This window comes from Pelophylax lessonae (genome assembly GCF_965119305.1).
Source record: "Pelophylax lessonae genome assembly, chromosome: 1".
In the NCBI taxonomy this organism is placed as follows: Eukaryota; Metazoa; Chordata; class Amphibia; order Anura; family Ranidae; genus Pelophylax; species Pelophylax lessonae.
In genome coordinates this window covers 678,287,514-678,306,333 of record NC_138768.1, presented here as the reverse complement: position 1 = coordinate 678,306,333, position 18,820 = coordinate 678,287,514, and the positions used below count along the sequence as shown (strand labels likewise).

General features: G+C 43.4%; 1 protein-coding gene across 1 annotated transcript in view; it reads left to right on the top strand.

Annotated features, from left to right (window-relative positions):
• Positions 1-18,820, top strand: part of ASIC5 (acid sensing ion channel subunit family member 5) — a gene marked incomplete at its 3' end in the record, with an annotated part of 198,351 nt that overhangs the window by 24,161 nt on the left and 155,370 nt on the right. Inside the window, exons 4-5 of the mRNA XM_082249038.1 lie at positions 2,909-3,076; positions 4,477-4,598. Coding sequence (XP_082105164.1) covers positions 2,909-3,076; positions 4,477-4,598 — 290 coding nt within the window. The remainder of the gene's footprint in view (positions 1-2,908; positions 3,077-4,476; positions 4,599-18,820) is intronic.

Genomic DNA, 18,820 nt, shown 5'->3' with positions numbered 1-18,820 from the left:
GCTATTGTATTCTGACAGGTGGCACCCGCAGGCAGGGCTGATGAAAGAAATCATGGGGCCCCGTACAGCCTACCTGATGGGGTCCCCCTGGATGATGTACATATATGTGATCCAGCCTGCCCATGCCACCCTGCCGTAGTAAATGTACTGAGGGCGAGCGGCAAGTAACATCCCACTGTATCTTATGATTTATTAGCATTAGGCTTCTTTCACATGACAGGTCTGATCAGCTGTACATTTTTTCAGGCAGACCTGATCTGACCCTCCATTTACTTCTATAGAGTGATGGATGTAAACAGACTTGTGACCATTTACACCCGCCTACCTTCAATCCGATTCGCTAAACAAAACGTAAAGGGGTTCATTCCCCTCCGTCTAGCAGATTGGATCGGAGGGCAGTTGTGTGTAAACGGACACCTGGTTTGTTTACACCAGCCACCCTAAGAGTAGAGCAGGCTGTGTCTGTTTGCTTTGCATAAGCTGAGTGAACATGGACCTGTCATCCACCTGCTCTGCTCAGCAGGGGATCAGTAGACAGATCCCCGCTATACAAGCAAATTCTGCCCTGCGTGAAAGGAGCCTTGATAACAAACAGCACAGGTTAAAAAGGAACTGCAGCTGACCTCATTTTTTTTTCCCTCCACTTACCTGATGGTTGTATCTGCACATTTCAGATACTCACCCATCCAGTGGATCCAGCGTTGACATGCTGAGATCATCGTGTGCCCAGCCACAGCTCTGTCTTGCACTGCCATGTTCAATCTGAAGTCATCAAGAGACCTGCTGTCTCTTCTGGGTTCAGGGGGCGCGCCTCTTGATGATGCGTGATAGGCCCACCCCCTCCTCCTGTTCTTCAATTAAAGCCTATGCGTCACATATCCCGGGAGGCACCACGGGCAGTGTATGCGTCATTCGCCTGAGGCGAATGACCTGCATGGGGAGACAGGTCAGACTTTAATAGAAAAAAAGAAACAGGTAAACAAAAGAAATTTAAAATAAAATGCCCTATTCCGCCAGAGGAAGGAATGAGGGGTGCAGAGGGAGGATCTTTTTCAGGAGGGTGATTGTCAGCATTCTGATATAAGACACATGTGTCTTACATGTTTCACATACCATGGCTGTTGGGTGCTGATTTTGTTAACTTATGACTAATAAGTTAACAAAATCAGCACCCAACAGCCATGTTATGTAACAGAGAACCTACTGACCACTACCTGTGTCTTTAATCATCATAGTACTACGGCTAGGTATATCTTTATATTCACACCCTGTGCTGCAGCCACGATAAACTCCGGCTCCTTCACCTTGTCAGTTGCCTGCCACCGCCCGCCTGTCTGCCTCACATAAGCCTCTTGGTCTTGAATCAGCTGTTGAGCTGAGTGGAGAAAGATCAGTCCGCCAGAGAAGGCAATGGTCAGATGCAGTGCCAGTAACATGCAGGCGGAGGCGAAGGGCACATGCGGCAAAATTAAAAATAAAAAAGTCGCTCCACTGCTCCGACCATCACATCAGAGGGGCCCTGGAAATACACACCCAAAGCTACTAGGAACAGCTGAGAGGGGATGTAATTGAGAAAGCCCTTTCTTGCACACAACTGTCTGTGAAGCTGCCCGGCCCCCCCTTACTGATCTGATGAGGCCGGGCCTGGTACAACAGGGCCGGTTTTACTGACTTATCAGCGACCCTGCCCGCAGCAGTCAGAATATCCAAACAGTAGTTGCTTCAGATTTTTTTCTAGTTCATCCTGAACCAGTCAAAATTTACTCCATGGATGGCCAGCTTTATGTTCCAAATTAAATTTACTATTTGTTGCTGTGGTACATAATCCCACTTGGGTATCCTACTATTTACTTTACTGGATTAGGTTAGATATGTCTTTTGGGTATAAAAATAAAGAAAACAGAAGATACAATAAAGTGGAACTACTGTGCATCTGAGCACTATAAATGAAAAACGCTATCCATCCATGTCTCCATGCTTTATTATGCTGAGAAATCACTTTAAAAAACAACCCCTAGCCTTTCTGGGCATTACGTTCTTGAGTAAGATGATTCATGCAGCATTACTACTCCATCTGCCCTTAGCTCAGACATGCAGGCAGGAGGGCGTGCTTAGCTGAGAAAGCTCCTCTTGAAGACTCCTGGGATTTTCAACATCATTTGCCTAGGCCTGGAAACCTGGAAGTAACTGAAGAAATAATAAAAAAAAAAAAAACCTTTAAAAATAAGTAGATATGATATATATTTTCCTATCTATTTACTAATACTAGCAGCACAAATATTACAACTAGTCAGCATTGACCCAGAAAGTGAACCTCTGCTTTAATGATTAATTTTCTTTTTCTATTCTCCTTTACAAAGCTTAAGTAGCCATCATAGCTCATAAGTGTCAGAAAGAAAGACCACATTCTAGTAAATATAGGAGTATTTTAATTCACACAGAGTACAGTACTTGCTAATTATTGTACATTTCTTGTAAGTTTCCAACAGATTTAAAGGGCACAGTGTGTGTGCTTTGGCATTGAACCAGTTAGGTGTAAGCACGCAGCCTAGCTGAGAGCATGCAGCTTTGCAGCAACGGAGAGAGGTTCCCCCATCTGGCTCCCAGAGCACAAAACAACTGACAATACTACGCTAAATCTACTTCACTCAAAATCTAAAATAGAGAAATACTATATATGTTATTAAAATACTCCCTAAATGCTGGTAGGCTATTCAAGCAACTGGTATCTAAAACTGAACCACTGCTTTTGTGTAGACTGTAACTTTGAATGTTTGAGAGCTCTTGCTGCAGCTCTGCTGTAACTTTATGAAAAAGCTGCTTTTTTAATATGTTGGCAACATTTTAGTTATTTGGTATTATATCCAGTTTCCAAAACTCTATAATTATTTTAGCTTTTATTTTTCAGTGTGGTGCTTGCTGGGCTTTCAGCATAGTTGACACGGTGGAGTCTGCCTATGCTATCAAAGGACATCCTCTCACGGAGCTTAGCGTACAGCAGGTCATTGACTGTTCGTACATGAACAGTGGCTGCAATGGTGGATCCACACTCAGTGCCTTGAAATGGTTATATCAGGTTGTTTGATTTTCCTTTCTCTCATATTGACATAATTTGTCCTTCATAGAAGAGCACCAGACACCAGTGTGGTAATACGTTAACTCAACTTAAAGGCTAATTATAGTCCCAGCAATAGATATTCAGTCAGGTTTTCTTACACCCTCTATTCTTCAGCACTACACTTCTGTGTGAGGAAAACTGTGATGAGTGGTGCAGCCATTACTTTTATACATCAACACAGAGTGCTGAAGCAAGAAGTGCATTTCCACTAAAAGAAAATTTTAGGCCATTTTAAGGTATTTCTCAGTTAAAATTGTTGAAAAACATAACCTACAGTATTTCAGAGTTCTAAAAAGGTGTAAGATTTCAATTGTATCTTAGGAAGCTAGCTCCTCCTTTGTTTAAAGAAGAAGCTTGGGGTAGCTAAAAAAACAAACAAAAAATAAACATACTCCCCTCTCTGGCTTAGAGTCGGCCAGGGACAGCTGCAGCATCTGACATGCTGCAGCTGTCCTTGGCCGGCTCTAAGCCCAAGAGCTGAGCGATCAAATGACCGCTGATGGCTCAGTTCTCAGTGGGCTCTGAGCAGAGAGCAGTAACTGTCAGTCACTGCTTTTTGCTCTGTGGTGCTCACTGGAGCGCCAGGCTGGTGGGGGGGAATGGCAGCAGCTGGCTTTGGCTCTCACCCACGCGCTAAGAACCGGAGGCATCTGGGTGAATCCCAACAATATGGGATCATTCCAAAGCCTAGAGCAGCTCTGTGACAGTTTTAGTCTGTTGTCAGATAAATCTGGATCACAGAAGTGCAAAAGTAAGTGCACCCATTTGACCCAGAATAGAAGTATTCTCTCTTAAAATAAAATATTGTATCCTTGGGCAAAAATAAAAATCTAGCATGCAATGTTGCTTTAAATTCCCTCATAACCTATACCCTTGGAGCTAGACTGACTACCTTTATTGCAAAGACACAATTTCTAGGTCGTTTAGCAGTGATGTCACTGGTAGCCTTGACCTTACCTGTCAGTTACTAGACAACTTTGCCTTTGTTAGATGGAGTTTTACTGTTGTGCTGATTAGGAGGGAGGGTGTTCAGGAAGCAATGTCCTTAGAGAAAATGCCTCCTTTTATGACATCCTCATTTAATTATTTTTTATTTTTTTTACAGTAAGGAAGAATTTTTTGTGTGCTACTTGCCTAGTGTTTTGGAGGGGTAATATGGAGGGGGTGATGGCATTCTGACAAAGACCTTATAGTGATTTTAGAGCTTCTTTAATTAACACTCCTAATATTTTTTTTTTCTTAAGCTGCAAAAATATCTCGAATAACTTTCATATAATTTTCTCTAATTTTGTTGACTTTTTTTTTAGCTCTCTTCATTATTTAAAATATTTACCAACCATATTTATGTTTTGTTTAAGTCTCAAACTAAACTGGTGAGGTCCTCGGTGTACCCCTTTAAATCACACACTGGATCATGCCATTATTTCCCTGCAATGGAATTTGGGGTGTCCATAAAAAGATATCATGCCTATGACTTAAGGTAAACTCTTTTCTCATCGTCAATCTTTTTTTTTTTGTAGTTCGTTTTCATGACTTATTGGGTTATGCTGCCACCTTAGGTAATTGAATAATGGACAAAAAGGGCATGGATCCAAGACATAACCCCTCCCAGTTACACTAAACCTGTCTTTAAGTGATGAATGTGCTTCACTGTGTCTCTCTGAAGATCTCTTTCAGGGGCTTTGTTTCTATACATTCATTTTTTTTTTTTTTCAAACTATTTGTATTCAAGGAAACATGGTGGTACAGATCATCAAACAAAAATACATTGAAAAGGGAAGGGGTTGCAAACGTGTAGCATTACATTACAATTGTATGTATAGAACACTTAACTTGGGGTGTATTAATATCATTGTCATGTATGTGCATAGAAACATGATGAATATATTGATTACCATGGAGTAAACTTGATATCCTTTAAATGGCATAAAATTAATAGCTTCTATTATTATATAAGCAGTTTGAAATACTATGGATTTTGTATCTTCCGCAACTAAAGGAGTGAAGAGAATGTTCAAACTAGTTATTTTAAAGATTGATATAGAATATCTGAATGTTTGAACCAAGGGTCTTATTTTAGGTTATAGAAGAGTGTAGCATTATATACTGTGTAAAATATATAATAATATGAGAAATAGAAAATGCAGGAGATTTCCAGTGATTTTCAATGAGCCATTTTATGGTTACACTTAAAGTATGGATAAGTCTCATATGTGGGATAGACAATCTCCGTATGGGTGTAAATAATAGACAGTTAGTTATAGTGAGATGGGTACGATTGACAGAGATGGTAGAAGCAAAATTTTCATGTTGGTGCCAAATATGAGATATTTTGTGGCATTCCCAAAAGATATGAGAGAAGGAGCCTGGGGAAGGGCAAGCTCTAAAGCATACTATGGTAACTGTTGGGAATATAGCACGTAATTTGGTGGGTGTAAAATACCATCCAGTGAAAACTTTAATCGCAGTTTCGCGGACTCTAAGTGATCTTGTGCATTTCTGGATATCAATTATGCAGTCTCTTCAGTCTTCTAAAGAAAGATTACATTCTGCTTCCCAATTCTGCATGTATTGGAGCTATTCTTGATGGTCTACTTTCACTAAGTTATTGTATATTTCTGTTATGAGACCCTTTCCCTAGGTGTTTTTAAACCTATGTTTTCATAAAAGGTGGGGGGTTCTAAATTAGATGTTTTAAAGTGTGTGTTGTAAAAATGTCTTATTTAAAGAAATTGATAGTGTTCATTATTTGGGATATGATATGTTGTTTGAAGGGATGAGAATGTGACGAAAGTGGAATTTGTAATACATTTACAAAGGGTGGTGATATCGTTGGATACCCACCAGGAGAAATCTTCCATTCTGTGTAAACCAGGTGGAAATTTTGGTTCTCCTAGGAATGTTGCCTGGGGAAGTGCTTTAGATATTAAACTGAATTTCTGTTTGTAAAGTCTCCAGAGCTGTAATGATTGAAGAACAAGTTGGTTTTGCCAGGCAATACTGTTTTGGGGAACCATAATAAGCCATAAGGTTGAATGGAAGCCTTTTCAAATTTTAACCCATGGGACCCTTGGCTTACAAATATGCCATTGTGCGATTTGTCACATGCGTGAAACTAAATAATATAGCCAGAAATCAGGAAGGCCAAGACCCTCCTGTGTGTTGTGGTGAGTATAAAATTGTTTTAGAGAGATGAGGATGAGAGTTTGCTCAAACAAATTCATTAACTTGCGAATGAATTTTATTTAACCTAATCAGAACAGCTCTAAAGTATAACAGTTTTGGGAGTATTGTCATTTTAATAGCCGTTATTCTTCCTAGGAAGGAGATGTGATACGATTTCCATAGTTTTTCCGAATCATTCTAAGTTTTGACATCAATGGGAGATAATTTTTGGAGATTTATTGATATCTAGGCTCAGAAGTAGAACTGCTTGAGATTTAAGGTTTGCGCCTTGGATTACATTTGTTGCTAAGCGGATATTATCTGTAATTTGGTGGCCGGGTATAAATCCTGATTGATATGGCGATATCAATGAGGATAGTCTATTTGCTTACATTCTACTAAATATTTTAAGATCATTGTTTATTATTAAAACCTATAGTTTTGAGGCAGAGTATGGTCATTATCAGGTTTGGGTAATTAGGACATATTGGCCAGTAACATTTCCTCTGGGAATAATCCTCTGAGAATATCGTTATATAATCATGTTAAATATGGGATTAAACGAGGGGCAAATTGTTTATAGTAGAATGCAGAAAATTCATCCAGTCCAGGGGCGGAGCCTCTTTTTAGAAGTTTGATTATTTGCTATAATTCGTCTTCTGTACAACGGGCCGTTTAATTTTTCTAGTTGACTGGATGATAATGAAGGTATTTGAATATTGGCCAAACATGAGGGATCCGGTGGTGAGGTGAAGGATTCAGGACTGGAGAGAAGGTTTAAGTAGAATTTTTGAAATATCGATAAGACTTCTTGTGGATGTGTGGCTAATTGATTTGCGGCATTCTTAAGTTTCAATACATGGGGGGATTTAATTGATTGATTGAGTTTTCTAGCAAACATTGATGAGTAGAAGTTGCTTGATAAAAAAAAAAAAATTGGCCTTGGACCATCTGAGTGCTTTTTCTGCTTTGTGTTAGGAGTGTATCTAGTTCTGAGTGTTTTTGGGATATTAAGTTAGCGATTGAAGGGTCATGGGTGGAAGTCTGCATTTTTAGATCCCTTGTAGGTCCTTTGTAATAACAACTAAGATTTTTTCCATTTTTCTTTATTACAGTCTGCTGCTATTTGAATAAGGTGACCACAAAGGACTGCCTTGTGTGCAGGCCAGAGGGTTGTCGATGGTGTGTCTGGAGTAAAGTTTCATTTAAAGTATTCTTCAATTGCTGTCTCTATCTCTTGTTGACATGTAGGGTCTGTTAAAAGGGATTCATTGAGCCTCCAGGAGTAGGAAGTAGATGAGAGACCAATAAATTGAGTACTAAGTGCATTTATATGGCGATTAGACGGGGTGAATAGTGGCATCAAGAGAGTTTGATAATATAATAATAAATTAGGTGTGCAAAAATTGTAATCCAGACGTGAGTATGATTCATGTGGATGTGAATAAAATGTACATTCACAAGCGCCAACGTTTAGAGCCCTCCACAAATCAGTTGCAAAGTGTTTTAATGTGTGCTTGTAGATTTGGAGAAGGTTTTAGAGTTAGGTGTTTGTTTACTGCGGTCTATACTTGGTTGCGAAACAGAGTTGAAATCCCCAAATATGATGTGTGCTGAATGAAAACGTTGTAGGGTGTCAAAAAAATGTGCAAAAAATGTAGACTGGCCTTCATTAGGTGCATACACATTAGCTATGGTTAACTCTCTACCAGCTAAATAGCCTTTAACCACTTAAGCCCCGGAAGATTTTACCCCCTTCCTGACCAGGGGGTATTTTGCGATTCGGCACTGCGTGACTTTAACGGACAATTGCGCGGTCGTGCGACGCTGTACCTAAATTAATTTGACGTCCTTTTTTTCCCACAAACAGAGCTTTCTTTTGGTGGTATTTGATTACCTGTGCGATTTTTTTTGATCATGCGCTATAAACAAAAAAAGAGCGTCAATTTTGCAAAAATAACAATATTTTTCACATTTTTTTATATGAAATTCCCCCCAAAAAATGTAAAAATCAAAATTTTTTAACATTTTCGGCCAATTTGTTTTATGCTACCTATGTTTGGTAAAAAAAATTGCAAAAAGCGTATTTTGATTGGTTTGCGCAAAAGTTATCGCGTTTACTAACAAAGGGAAAGATTTTTGTCATTGTTGTTGTTTTTTTTTTTAACGCGTAATGGCGGCGATCTGCGTTTTTTTTTTTTTTGCGGTACTGCGACATTGCGGCGGACAGATCGGACCCTTGACTGACATTTTTGACACTTTTGGGGTTACCAGTGACATTACTGCAGTAATCAGTGCTATACATAAGCACTGTTACTGCAACATTACACTGGTAGTGAAGGGGTTAACTTTATTTGAGAGGGAGGGGCTGTGTGTGTCCCTAGGGGCGTGATTCTAACTGTGATTGGCTGTCTGTTGAGCTGTAGAAACAGTGATCAACTGAGTGATCGCAGAGTGACCGGCGGACATCGGGTCCACCGGTCACACGCGCGGGGGGGTCCGTGACCACGCGGGAGCGCGCCTCCGGCGGCGCGCACTCGCTCCCTAGACCCTCACAGGCTAGCGACGTAGACCTACGTCACTTTGCCTGTGAGGGGCTGACTGCCGACGTAGATAGTCGTTAGGCAGTCGGCAAGTAGTTAATGATAATACACTGCCTGGCCAAAAAAAAGTCACCTCCTGGAATTACTTAAGTAACTAACTAAACTAAGTATGCAATAAGTATCCTATTGGATAGTTACTGCATGTGCCCAAAGAATGAGGTCAGCTTACTACCTAAATATACTGAATCACCAGGTTATTCCATTAATGGATTTTTTCTCCCCTGATGGGGCGGGCATATTCCAAGATGACAATACCAGGATTCACCGGGCTCAAATTGTTAAAGAGTGGTTCAGGGAGCATGAGACATCATTTCTCTAGCGCTCATTGACAGACGTAGTCCTCGGTGATACAGCACCTTCGGGTTATGTTGCCTCCACAGGAGCAGGACTAGACAGGAAATTAAAAAGCTCTGGCCACACCCTAGGGGCAGTCCCAGAGGGTATATGCTCTCTCTCTCTGCCTCAGCAAATCAGTTATTTTCTGTCTAGTTAGGAGTAAGGACCTAGATACCTTGCTGGGATCTTAGGTCCTGGCAAGATTTTTTTCTTAAAAGATTTTTTTAGACAGCTTTTTTTCTCCAGTGTTCCTGTGAGATCTTCAAGCAAGAAAGCTGAACTGGGCGACGGGCTGGATGTTGAGATCCGGTGGTCACCCCAGTTCAGCCTACGAGCGCGTGCAGGCCATAGCTCCGCGCTGGGTCGGCCGCGACAAAGTCCCATTAAAGGACTGACCCCGCGAGTTAAACGTCTCGCTGAAACGCCAAAGACCATGAGTCACGGCGTCCATATCGGTCGACAGCCCTCCCGCCCCGGTGGAGAGGGGTACTGTCAGGAGTTGGTGCCCGCCTGGTTCCGGTATGGTGAGTAGTATGTTCCCCCTTTTCCCCTGACGGGTCTTGTGGTGAACGCGGGCCCCTCTCTGTATGGTAAGATAGAGTCCCTCTCTATCCTATAAATGACACAGATCCTCCTACTTTGAGTGTGATTTTATGTGCAAAAAGCCAGGAGGCTTGGTTTGGGAGCTAACAATCTAATTGTATACATGTTAAAAAGATTGTAATCAGTGGCATTCTGGGAATCTTACGGTGATAAGAATAAGCTACCTACCAGTCAGAAGCCACGGACATGTAGACTGCCTTCCTAATCAGATCTCCAGCTATTAGCAGGCCTCCCGAATGGCCATGCGGTCCGCCAGGGCCGGTACCGCCAACCACGCCAAATCCCCATGCAGAGAGAGTGTTGTGTGCCCTGCAGCACACCGCTATTCAGTACAGGCCGCCGCCATTTTTTTTGCTGGATCGCACGAGCCGCCATTTTGGCGTAGCCTCGTGTCTCCAGCATGGGGGCGGCCATGTTTGAGGTGATCTAAACACCTCGTGGAGCTAGGGGAGGCGCCGGAAGGCGTGCAGAGGGGCGGAGCCGCCTCCTTTCTTCCTGGGCAGCCAGCCAAAAGACTTCCTGTTTGTCAAGACAGCGCTATAACCTGTTGCAGTTAAACTCTGAGCATCAAGTGGTGAGCCTGGGGGTCTATCTCTCTCTCTCTCGATCGATAGGGATCCCTAGCAGGTAACACTAAGGGGCTTTTTGTGGCGCTGGGGGTCTGAAAAAAAAAAAAAAAAAGTTTTTTATTTTTGAATTATATTATCCAGGAAGTGACTGGAATTATCATGGACCCTGCCACACATATTCCCCCATCTGTTTCCCTCGAGGGGGCCACGGGACCCGCCGGTGCACAGAGTGTAGAGTCATTTACAGCAATTTTGGAGTCTATGGTGGCTCGGGTGGAGGCGGCCTGTCAGGGACGGGGGTCAAGGAAGCGACCCCCGCCTACCCCTATACTATCTGACACCTCTGACTCAGATTCAGAGATGGTCACTGCAGTTGCAGGTTCCTCTGCAAGGGCTGTTGTCTCAGGTAAAGCCCCCTCAGACAGTGAGGAGGACGTTTCTTCTCCCGCTATAATTCAGGAAGAAGCATTGGTGGACGCACTAGTTGTGGCAGTGCAGGAAACCTTAAAACTTGAGGCTTTACCGGCAGAGGCAACTGAAACAGAGATTCCTTTTGGTACTAATAAGCCCATCAAAACGGTGAAGGTTTTTCCTGTACCCAAGTGTTTCGGTAATCAGATTAAAGGAGAATGGGAGCATTCTAAACGTACCTTTACTATTTCCAAGCGTATTGCTAGACGCTATCCGTTTGAAGAATCCATCATTAAGAAATGGACGGTACCACCAGTGGTGGATCCACCTATTTCCAGGCTGAATAAAGCCACGGTTATCCCAGTGGAGGACACTTCGTCCTTTAAGGATCCGGTGGATCGAAAGATGGAAGCAGAGTCCCGCACCATCTTCTCTCTGATAGGGTCAGCATTTAGACCAGTAATTGTTATTGGTCTAGTTTCCCAGACACTTACGGAATGGGCGAGAATGGTACGCCAAGACCTTAGGGGAAAAGATATTCCCCAGGAGACATCTGATTTGATGGAACAGATTATACAAGGGCTACAGTTTATCTGTGACGCAGCCTTGGACACTACTCCCTTATTAGGGCATGCATCTATGTCAGCGGTCATCCTCAGACGTGTGCTGTGGTTAAAATGCTGGTCAGCTGACCTAGGTTCCAAAAAGACCTTGACAAATCTCCCTTTTCAGGGGAATCGTCTATTTGGGGCCAACCTAGATGAAATCATTAAGGATGCCACTGGGGGCAAGAGCACTTTTTTGCCACAGGCTGCTAAAGCTAAGGGACCTCGCAACAAGCGAGGACCTTTCTTTACCGCCCATAAAGGGCGCCCGGCTGGTACAAGCGGGAAAGGCAAGACTCCTCCAGGAGGGTTCAAGAAGGGCTGGTCGGACAAGCAGAGGACCAACCCAGCCAAACCCGAAGCAAAGGAGTACACAGCCTGAAGGTGCGCCCCCACCCGGTTTCAGGGTGGGGGGACGTTTTCACCGGTATTCAGGACATTAGATCGAGCATCAACCACTACTACCGGTGCGATTCTTCCCTTCCAACATTTAAGTACTACAGGAAGCGGTAGTTACCGTTCCCTGAATAGATCTTTTCCTTTACCTTTTCCTAAGATTAGTCCCTATACCTCACAGGAATCGGATCTGGTTGACCAGATAGGCCAAGTAGCCTCTAGTCGGGTGACTTCGGTCCCTGAGGTTCAACCTGAAAAGATCACCCTTCCTGATAACAATCAGGTATCTGATAAATGTGTGGGAACAGAAAACGACCAGACTTTCTCGGATGGTCGGGGCCAGATACCTCTAGGGACGCCTGGTTCAGATTCTATCAGCGCCAGTGGTCCTAGAAATTCTAGGCTGGCCTCCTCAAGCCGGCCTGGCCGACTTGGACATGCTAGTCGCAGACGTTCCGTGGGAACTTCGTCTCAGGGAGTGTCTGTGGTCTCAAGGACCAATTTACCATCATGCTTTACTGTCGCTGGTTTTAATGGCCTGGCCATTGAGACCCAAGTACTGAAGGACAGAGGTTTGTCTACTTCAGTCATTCCTACCCTTATTAAAGCAAGGAAAGCGACTTCCAGCAAGGTCTATTATCACACATGGAAGACTTATATTGCGTGGTGCGAATCTTTAGGATTTCCTCCACGTACCTATTCGGTGACTCGAATATTGGCCTTTTTGCAACAAGGGGTTGAGCAGAAGCTAGCCTTGAGCACCATCAAGGGTCAAGTTTCAGCATTAGCAATCTTCTTTCAGAAGCCTTTAGCTACCAAGTCCTTGGTGCGGAATTTCATCCAGGGGGTGCGGCACCTGGCTCCACCAGTCCGCGCGCCCTTACCGCCCTGGGATCTTAATTTGGTTTTGTCGGTTCTACAGAAACCTCCCTTTGAAAACATCAGGGAGATTCCCTTGCTTACTTTATCCCAGAAGGTGGCCTTCTTGGTGGCTATTACTTCTGCTCGCAGGGTGTCAGAACTGGCTGCATTATCATGCCAGTCCCCATACCTAGTGATTCATAGGGATAAGGTAGTACTTCATCCTAAGCCATCTTTTCTTCCTAAGGTGGTTTCAGATTTTCATCTGAATGAAGATATTGTACTACCTTCCTTGTGTCCTCAGCCCAAGCATCATGGGGAACATGCGTTGCATTCCTTAGATGTGGTTCGGGCAATCAGGGTATACCTGAAAGCTACGGAATCATTCCGTAAGACGGATTCGCTTTTTGTGATCACGGATGGCCCCAGAAAGGGTTTGCCTGCATCTGCCGCGACCATTGCCAAATGGATTAGACAAACGGTGGTACAGGCTTATTCTATTAAGGGTCAGAGTCCTCCGTTCCCTGTTAGGGCGCACTCCACTCGAGCGCTCAGTACTTCCTGGGCCTTTCGCCATCAGGCGTCAGTGGTCCAGGTATGTAAGGCGGCCACCTGGTCGTCGGTACATACCTTTACAAAATTCTATAAAATTGATGTGACGGCATCGGCGGATGCCTCATTTGGCCGCAAGGTTTTGCAGGCCGCAATTTGAGGAGACCGGGGGTCTACCTCGAGGGTTTTTTCTGTTTGGAAAAAAAAAAAAAAAAAAAAAATTTTCTCTTTTTTGTTGAGTCTCATCATTAAGGATGAGCATTGTAAACTTCTAGTTGGCACCGGTTGGGCCTTCTAGATTGGGATTTGATTTTCATTTTCCCACCCCTCATTTGTGATACTGCTCTGGGACGTCCCGAAGGTGCTGTATCACCGAGGAGTACGTCTGTCAATGAGCGCTAGAGAAAAATGGATTTTTGTAAAATCTTACCGTAAAATCCTTTTCTCTTAGCTCATTGACAGACGTAGTCCCCGCCCCTCTGTTTTTTGAGTTGGGTTGGGTTAAAATCTCTAAAGACTGCTTTTTCACATAACTGATTTGCTGAGGCAGAGAAAGAGAGGATATACCCTCTGGGACTGCCCCTAGGGTGTGACCAGAGCTTTTTAATTTCCTGTCTAGTCCTGCTCCTGTGGAGGCAACATAACCCGAAGGTGCTGTATCACCGAGGACTACGTCTGTCAATGAGCTAAGAGAAAAGGATTTTACGGTAAGATTTTACAAAAATCCATTTTTTCACACATGGATTGGCCACCACAGAGTCCAGAACTTAACCCCATTGAGAATCTTTGGGATGTGCTGGAGAAGGCTTTGCGTAGTGGTCTGACCCTCCCATCATCAATACAAGATCCTGGTGAAATATAATGCAACACTGAACGGAAATAAATCTTGTGACATTGCAGAAGCCAAGAAATGGTGAGCAAAACAAGAAGGGAGGTATCGCTGCATCCCCTGATGCACTCCAACAAGAGGATTTTACAGGTAAACCAAAAATCTTAATTTCTTAATCATACATCACAGGATACAGAGGAGGTAATATTCATGACTACTTGTTCCAACAAAGAGATAAGGCCAATATGCTCCAAACCCAAAACAGAAAAGGGGACAATCCCACTACAAGGCTGCCTGCAAGACCTTTCACCCAAAACTGGCATCCACAGAGGCATAAACATCTACCTGGTAGAACTTGGTAAACATGTTAAGGAAATACCAGGTAGCAGCCTTACAAACTTGAACAGAAGAAGCTTGATGCTGAATAGCCCAGGGAACACTGACACTCCTTTCGGAATGAGCCTTGGCCTGGGAAAGGAGGAATCTTGCCCTTGATACCATGGCCTTGAAAAATAAGCTGACAAAAAACACCTAGAGATAGTGGATCAAGTAGCAGGCTGACCCCTACATGAACCTTCAGAAAAAACAAACAGGGAAAAAAAACTACAAAAAGAAGCAGTCTCCTTCAGATAAACGTAAACCACTTTAACAACATTCAAAGAGTGAAGAAATTTTAGGATTAAGACAAAAACACAATGTCCTAATTCAGGTGCAAAGAAGATACCAACTTGGGTAAGAAATAGGACCAAGGCCTCAACACCACCTTGTCCTGGTGAAAAACTAGGAAGGGTTCCTTGCAGTAAAGTGTAACCAACTTCAAGACCTGGTGAGCTGAGGTAATGGCAACTTAAAAAAAACCCTTATGTGAAAGGAACATCAAGGAAATCTCTTAGAGAGGTTAAAACTCTGCAAGACCAAGTTAAGGATTTAATCGGTACAAGGAAGGCTGCACAGGTTGAACAATCAGTGTAACACCCTGCACCAAGTTTTTAACCAAATAATGAGATTCAATCGGTCTCTGAAATGGGATAGCCTAGGTCATGAACTGTTCCGATAGTACTTAAAAGCCACAGACATCTCCATCCCAGATTGGAGAAAAGCCACAACAAATTGTCAGGGATTAAATTTATGAGCCTCAAACCAAGCAAAGTATGCTTCCATTCCTTGAGGAGGGAAGGGTTTATAGAGTCAGACACACTCCTAGCCCTCAGAAACTGGGCTTCAACAGTCATGCCATTAAAGCCATCAACTGTATAATAGGATAGAAGAGCAGACCTTGCAACAGGAAATATGATTGATCTGGAAGAGCCCACAGATGGTCTGCCAGGAAATTTATCATGTCTAGATACCATGTATTTCTTGGCCAAGCAGGCACTATCATAATCACCGGAATAATCTCCACCTTTATGCTGCATAATAGACGAGGATGAAGACACAGTGGAGGTATGGATTGGGGAAAGGGGGTTCCCTGGTTCTGGACACAAACCTGTTCAGTTTGTTGCTGAATCTGAATGCCAAGAGATCCACATCTGGTGTCCCCATCATAGATAAATCTCTGCAACCACTTCCGGATTCAGCTGCTAATGGCTGAGAAAATCCAACAGACAATTTTTCACGTCGGTAATGTGCATGGTGGAGAGGGCTGGAAAATGAAGTTCTACCCAAGACAAGATCAGGTCTGCTTCTTGCTGAGCAGTAAGGCTTATTTTTCCTTGACGGTTGATGTATGCTATAGGCATGGCATTGTTCAACTGCAACCTGACAGGAAAACCCCTGAGGCAGACAGACCAGTGTATGAGAGCCAGCCAAGTTGCCGGAAGTTCCAGGATATTAACTGGCAATTAAATGAGGACATTCTGTGTGTGGTGTCAGCTTTATTATACCATGTTGAAGCAGAGACATATTGTGGTTTGTTTTCCCTGTTTCACAGTCATTATACACTGCCTGGCCAAAAGAAAAGTCACCACCAAAAAAAGGTCACACACGTTCGACCGCCTTTATATTTGATTACGGCATGCATTAGCTGTGGCATTGTTTCGATAAGCTATAAAACTGAGTCTTCGCCTTAGTGGAGCTGGGAGAGTTCATGCCTACATGGGGATTCCTGCCTTTTTTTGGCAGCATAACTCAATTAGTCTTAAATATTAACTTTTTTTAACCTTCGTACCCTGTTTTGTATTTCAAGAAAAAGATTTTACAGGTAAACCAAAAATGCTCATTTAGGTATTATTTAAGTGTTTACCTTTACTATTTTTTAAATTTTACACGCTTGTAATTTTGTTGTTGTATTAAATAGAGATTTGTAAATTAACCACTAAAGGGGAATACGTACTTGCTTTGTAGTCAGCCTGCGCCTCTATCCTTAACAACAGGTAAAAAATAAGTACTTAGGCCAGGGCTGGAAATTTTCCAGGAACCAGAAAGCCAATGCTTTTTAAAAATGACAGCTGATGTCTAACTTTTGCGGTTTTCTCTATTTGATGTCAATGGAGCTTGCTTCTAAAAATAAATCCTGCTGGCTCCTAGACTGAACAGACTAGCTCCTAAATTCCATATTCATTTGTCCACCCCTGACCTAAGTAGTACCAAGACTTGCATGGTGAGGAAAAGCAGAAAAGGAAAACTAATGTGCAGTACCTCAAAGTAGGATTATAGATGAATAGGGTACACTGGTTATTCGGGAAGATTGCTAGGGGAACTGCTACATGTGTGTTTTTAAATAGTAATTTATATGAATGTTATGTTAAAAAAAATGATTGCATTTAATACATTTAGAGGGTTATCTGAAGATATAATATACAGTATTTAAGGAATTATAGTTATAGAGGACATTTATCAAAATTGTCTTATTGTTGCAGTTATTCAAGTTAGGGACAGGTTTATTATCTGTATGCAATTTGCTTAAATTAGTTTTTGTTGTTTAAAAAGTGTTTCTAAGTACTTTTAAGTTCTGTAACAGTTAAATTTATCGCTAAATAAATGCACACTGTTATGGCTTAAAAGAGGGGAAAAAGGCAGATAGCGTGCAGCCAAAATGGAATAATATTTGGTATATTTTGTGACAAAAATCCAGAAAATTCGCCAATGTCCTGGACATCAGGCAAACCCAGATCTCTTGTCATAATAACTGCGGGCTGACCCTGCTCCTGATACAAGCAGTGCTCCCGCCCTCCAGCCTGCCTCTGTGTAAACTACAGGTTTTCTCGAACCTGTAATGTACGGAAACAGGGTGCCATGATCAGTAGTGGGAGGGAAGACTGCTTAGCCAATCAGGCTGTATTAGTGCTGCAACCCCTCCCCTTTCCCCCCTCCCGCCACATTTTGACTTCGGGCAGTCGGCTGCAGAGCAAGAGGAAGAAGCCAAAGTGCTTACACAACCCTTCCACCTCCACGGTGAGTTTTGTTTTCTTTATTTTTTTTCAGGGGGGGAGAGAAGCAGGTTCTGCAGCAGCATGTGAGAAATATATGTTTTAGTGCAGGCAATGGCATAATGGGGGCCAGGAGGGAACAGTAACAGGGGGCCCAGGAGAGAACAGTAACAAGGGGCCCAGGAGAGAACAGTAACAAGGGGCCCAGGAGGAACAGTAACAGGCAGGCCCAGGAGAGAACAGTAACAGGGGGCCCAGGAGAGAACAGTAATAGAAGGGGCCAGGAGAGATCAGTAACAGGGGGCCCAGGAGAGAACAGTGACGGGGGGCCCAGGAGCGATCAGTAACAGGGGGCCCAGGAGAAAACAGTAATGGAAGGGCCCAGGAGAGAACAGTAACAGGGGGCCCAGGAGAGAACAGTAACGGGGCCCAGGAGAGAACAGTAACAGGGGGCCCAGGAGAGAACAGTAACAGGGGGCCCAGGAGAGAACAGTAACAGAAGGGGCCAGGAGAGATCAGTAACAGGGGGCCCAGGAGAGAACAGTAATGGAAGGGGCCCAGGAGAGAACAGTAACAGGGGGCCCAGGAGAGAACCGTAATAGAGAGGGCCCACGAGAGAACAGTAATAGAGGGGGCCCAGGAGAGAACAGTAATAGAGGGGGCCAGGAGAGAACAGTAATAGAGGGGGCCAGGATAGAACAGTAATAGAGGGGGCCAGGAGAGAACAGTAATAGAGGGGGCCAGGAGAGAACAGTAATAGAGGGGGCCAGGAGAGAACAGTAACAGGGGGGGGCACAGGAGAGAACAGTAACAGGGGGGGGCACAGGAGAGAACAGTAACAGGGGGGCCCAGGAGAGAACAGTAACAGGGGGCCCAGGAGAGAACAGTAACAGGGGGCCCAGGAGAGAACAGTAATAGAGGGGGCCAGGAGAGAACAGTAACAGGGGGCCCAGGAGAGAACAGTAATAGAGGGGGCCAGGAGAGAACAGTAGAGATTTGTCTTCAGAGAGACGGCAGCTATCATGTAATCTCCAGCACTGATGTTTGTTTAACTTGAGTCACTTTCTACCAGCTAAGCTTTAAAAATGTACATTTAGGACATTTTATTTTATTCCCTTTGCAAACATTATGAATGTACATAGCAGGTCCATAGGTTCATGAGTGAATCTGGATAAATAGTATCTCTACATGACTAAATACTGAACGTCTTGGAAAGGGGCACTAATGCATCGCATCCACTATCTGCTGATGTGCTTCCATCTAATTGTTTTTTGCATGTCTTGGGTAAGAACTGTGACAAGTTTTTGCAAGTGTGTTCAGCAGTCATAATCCTATATCATCACTGCAACAGTCCACCATTCCTGGAAAGCAACTATATATTACTATAGATGATAGAGTAGCTGT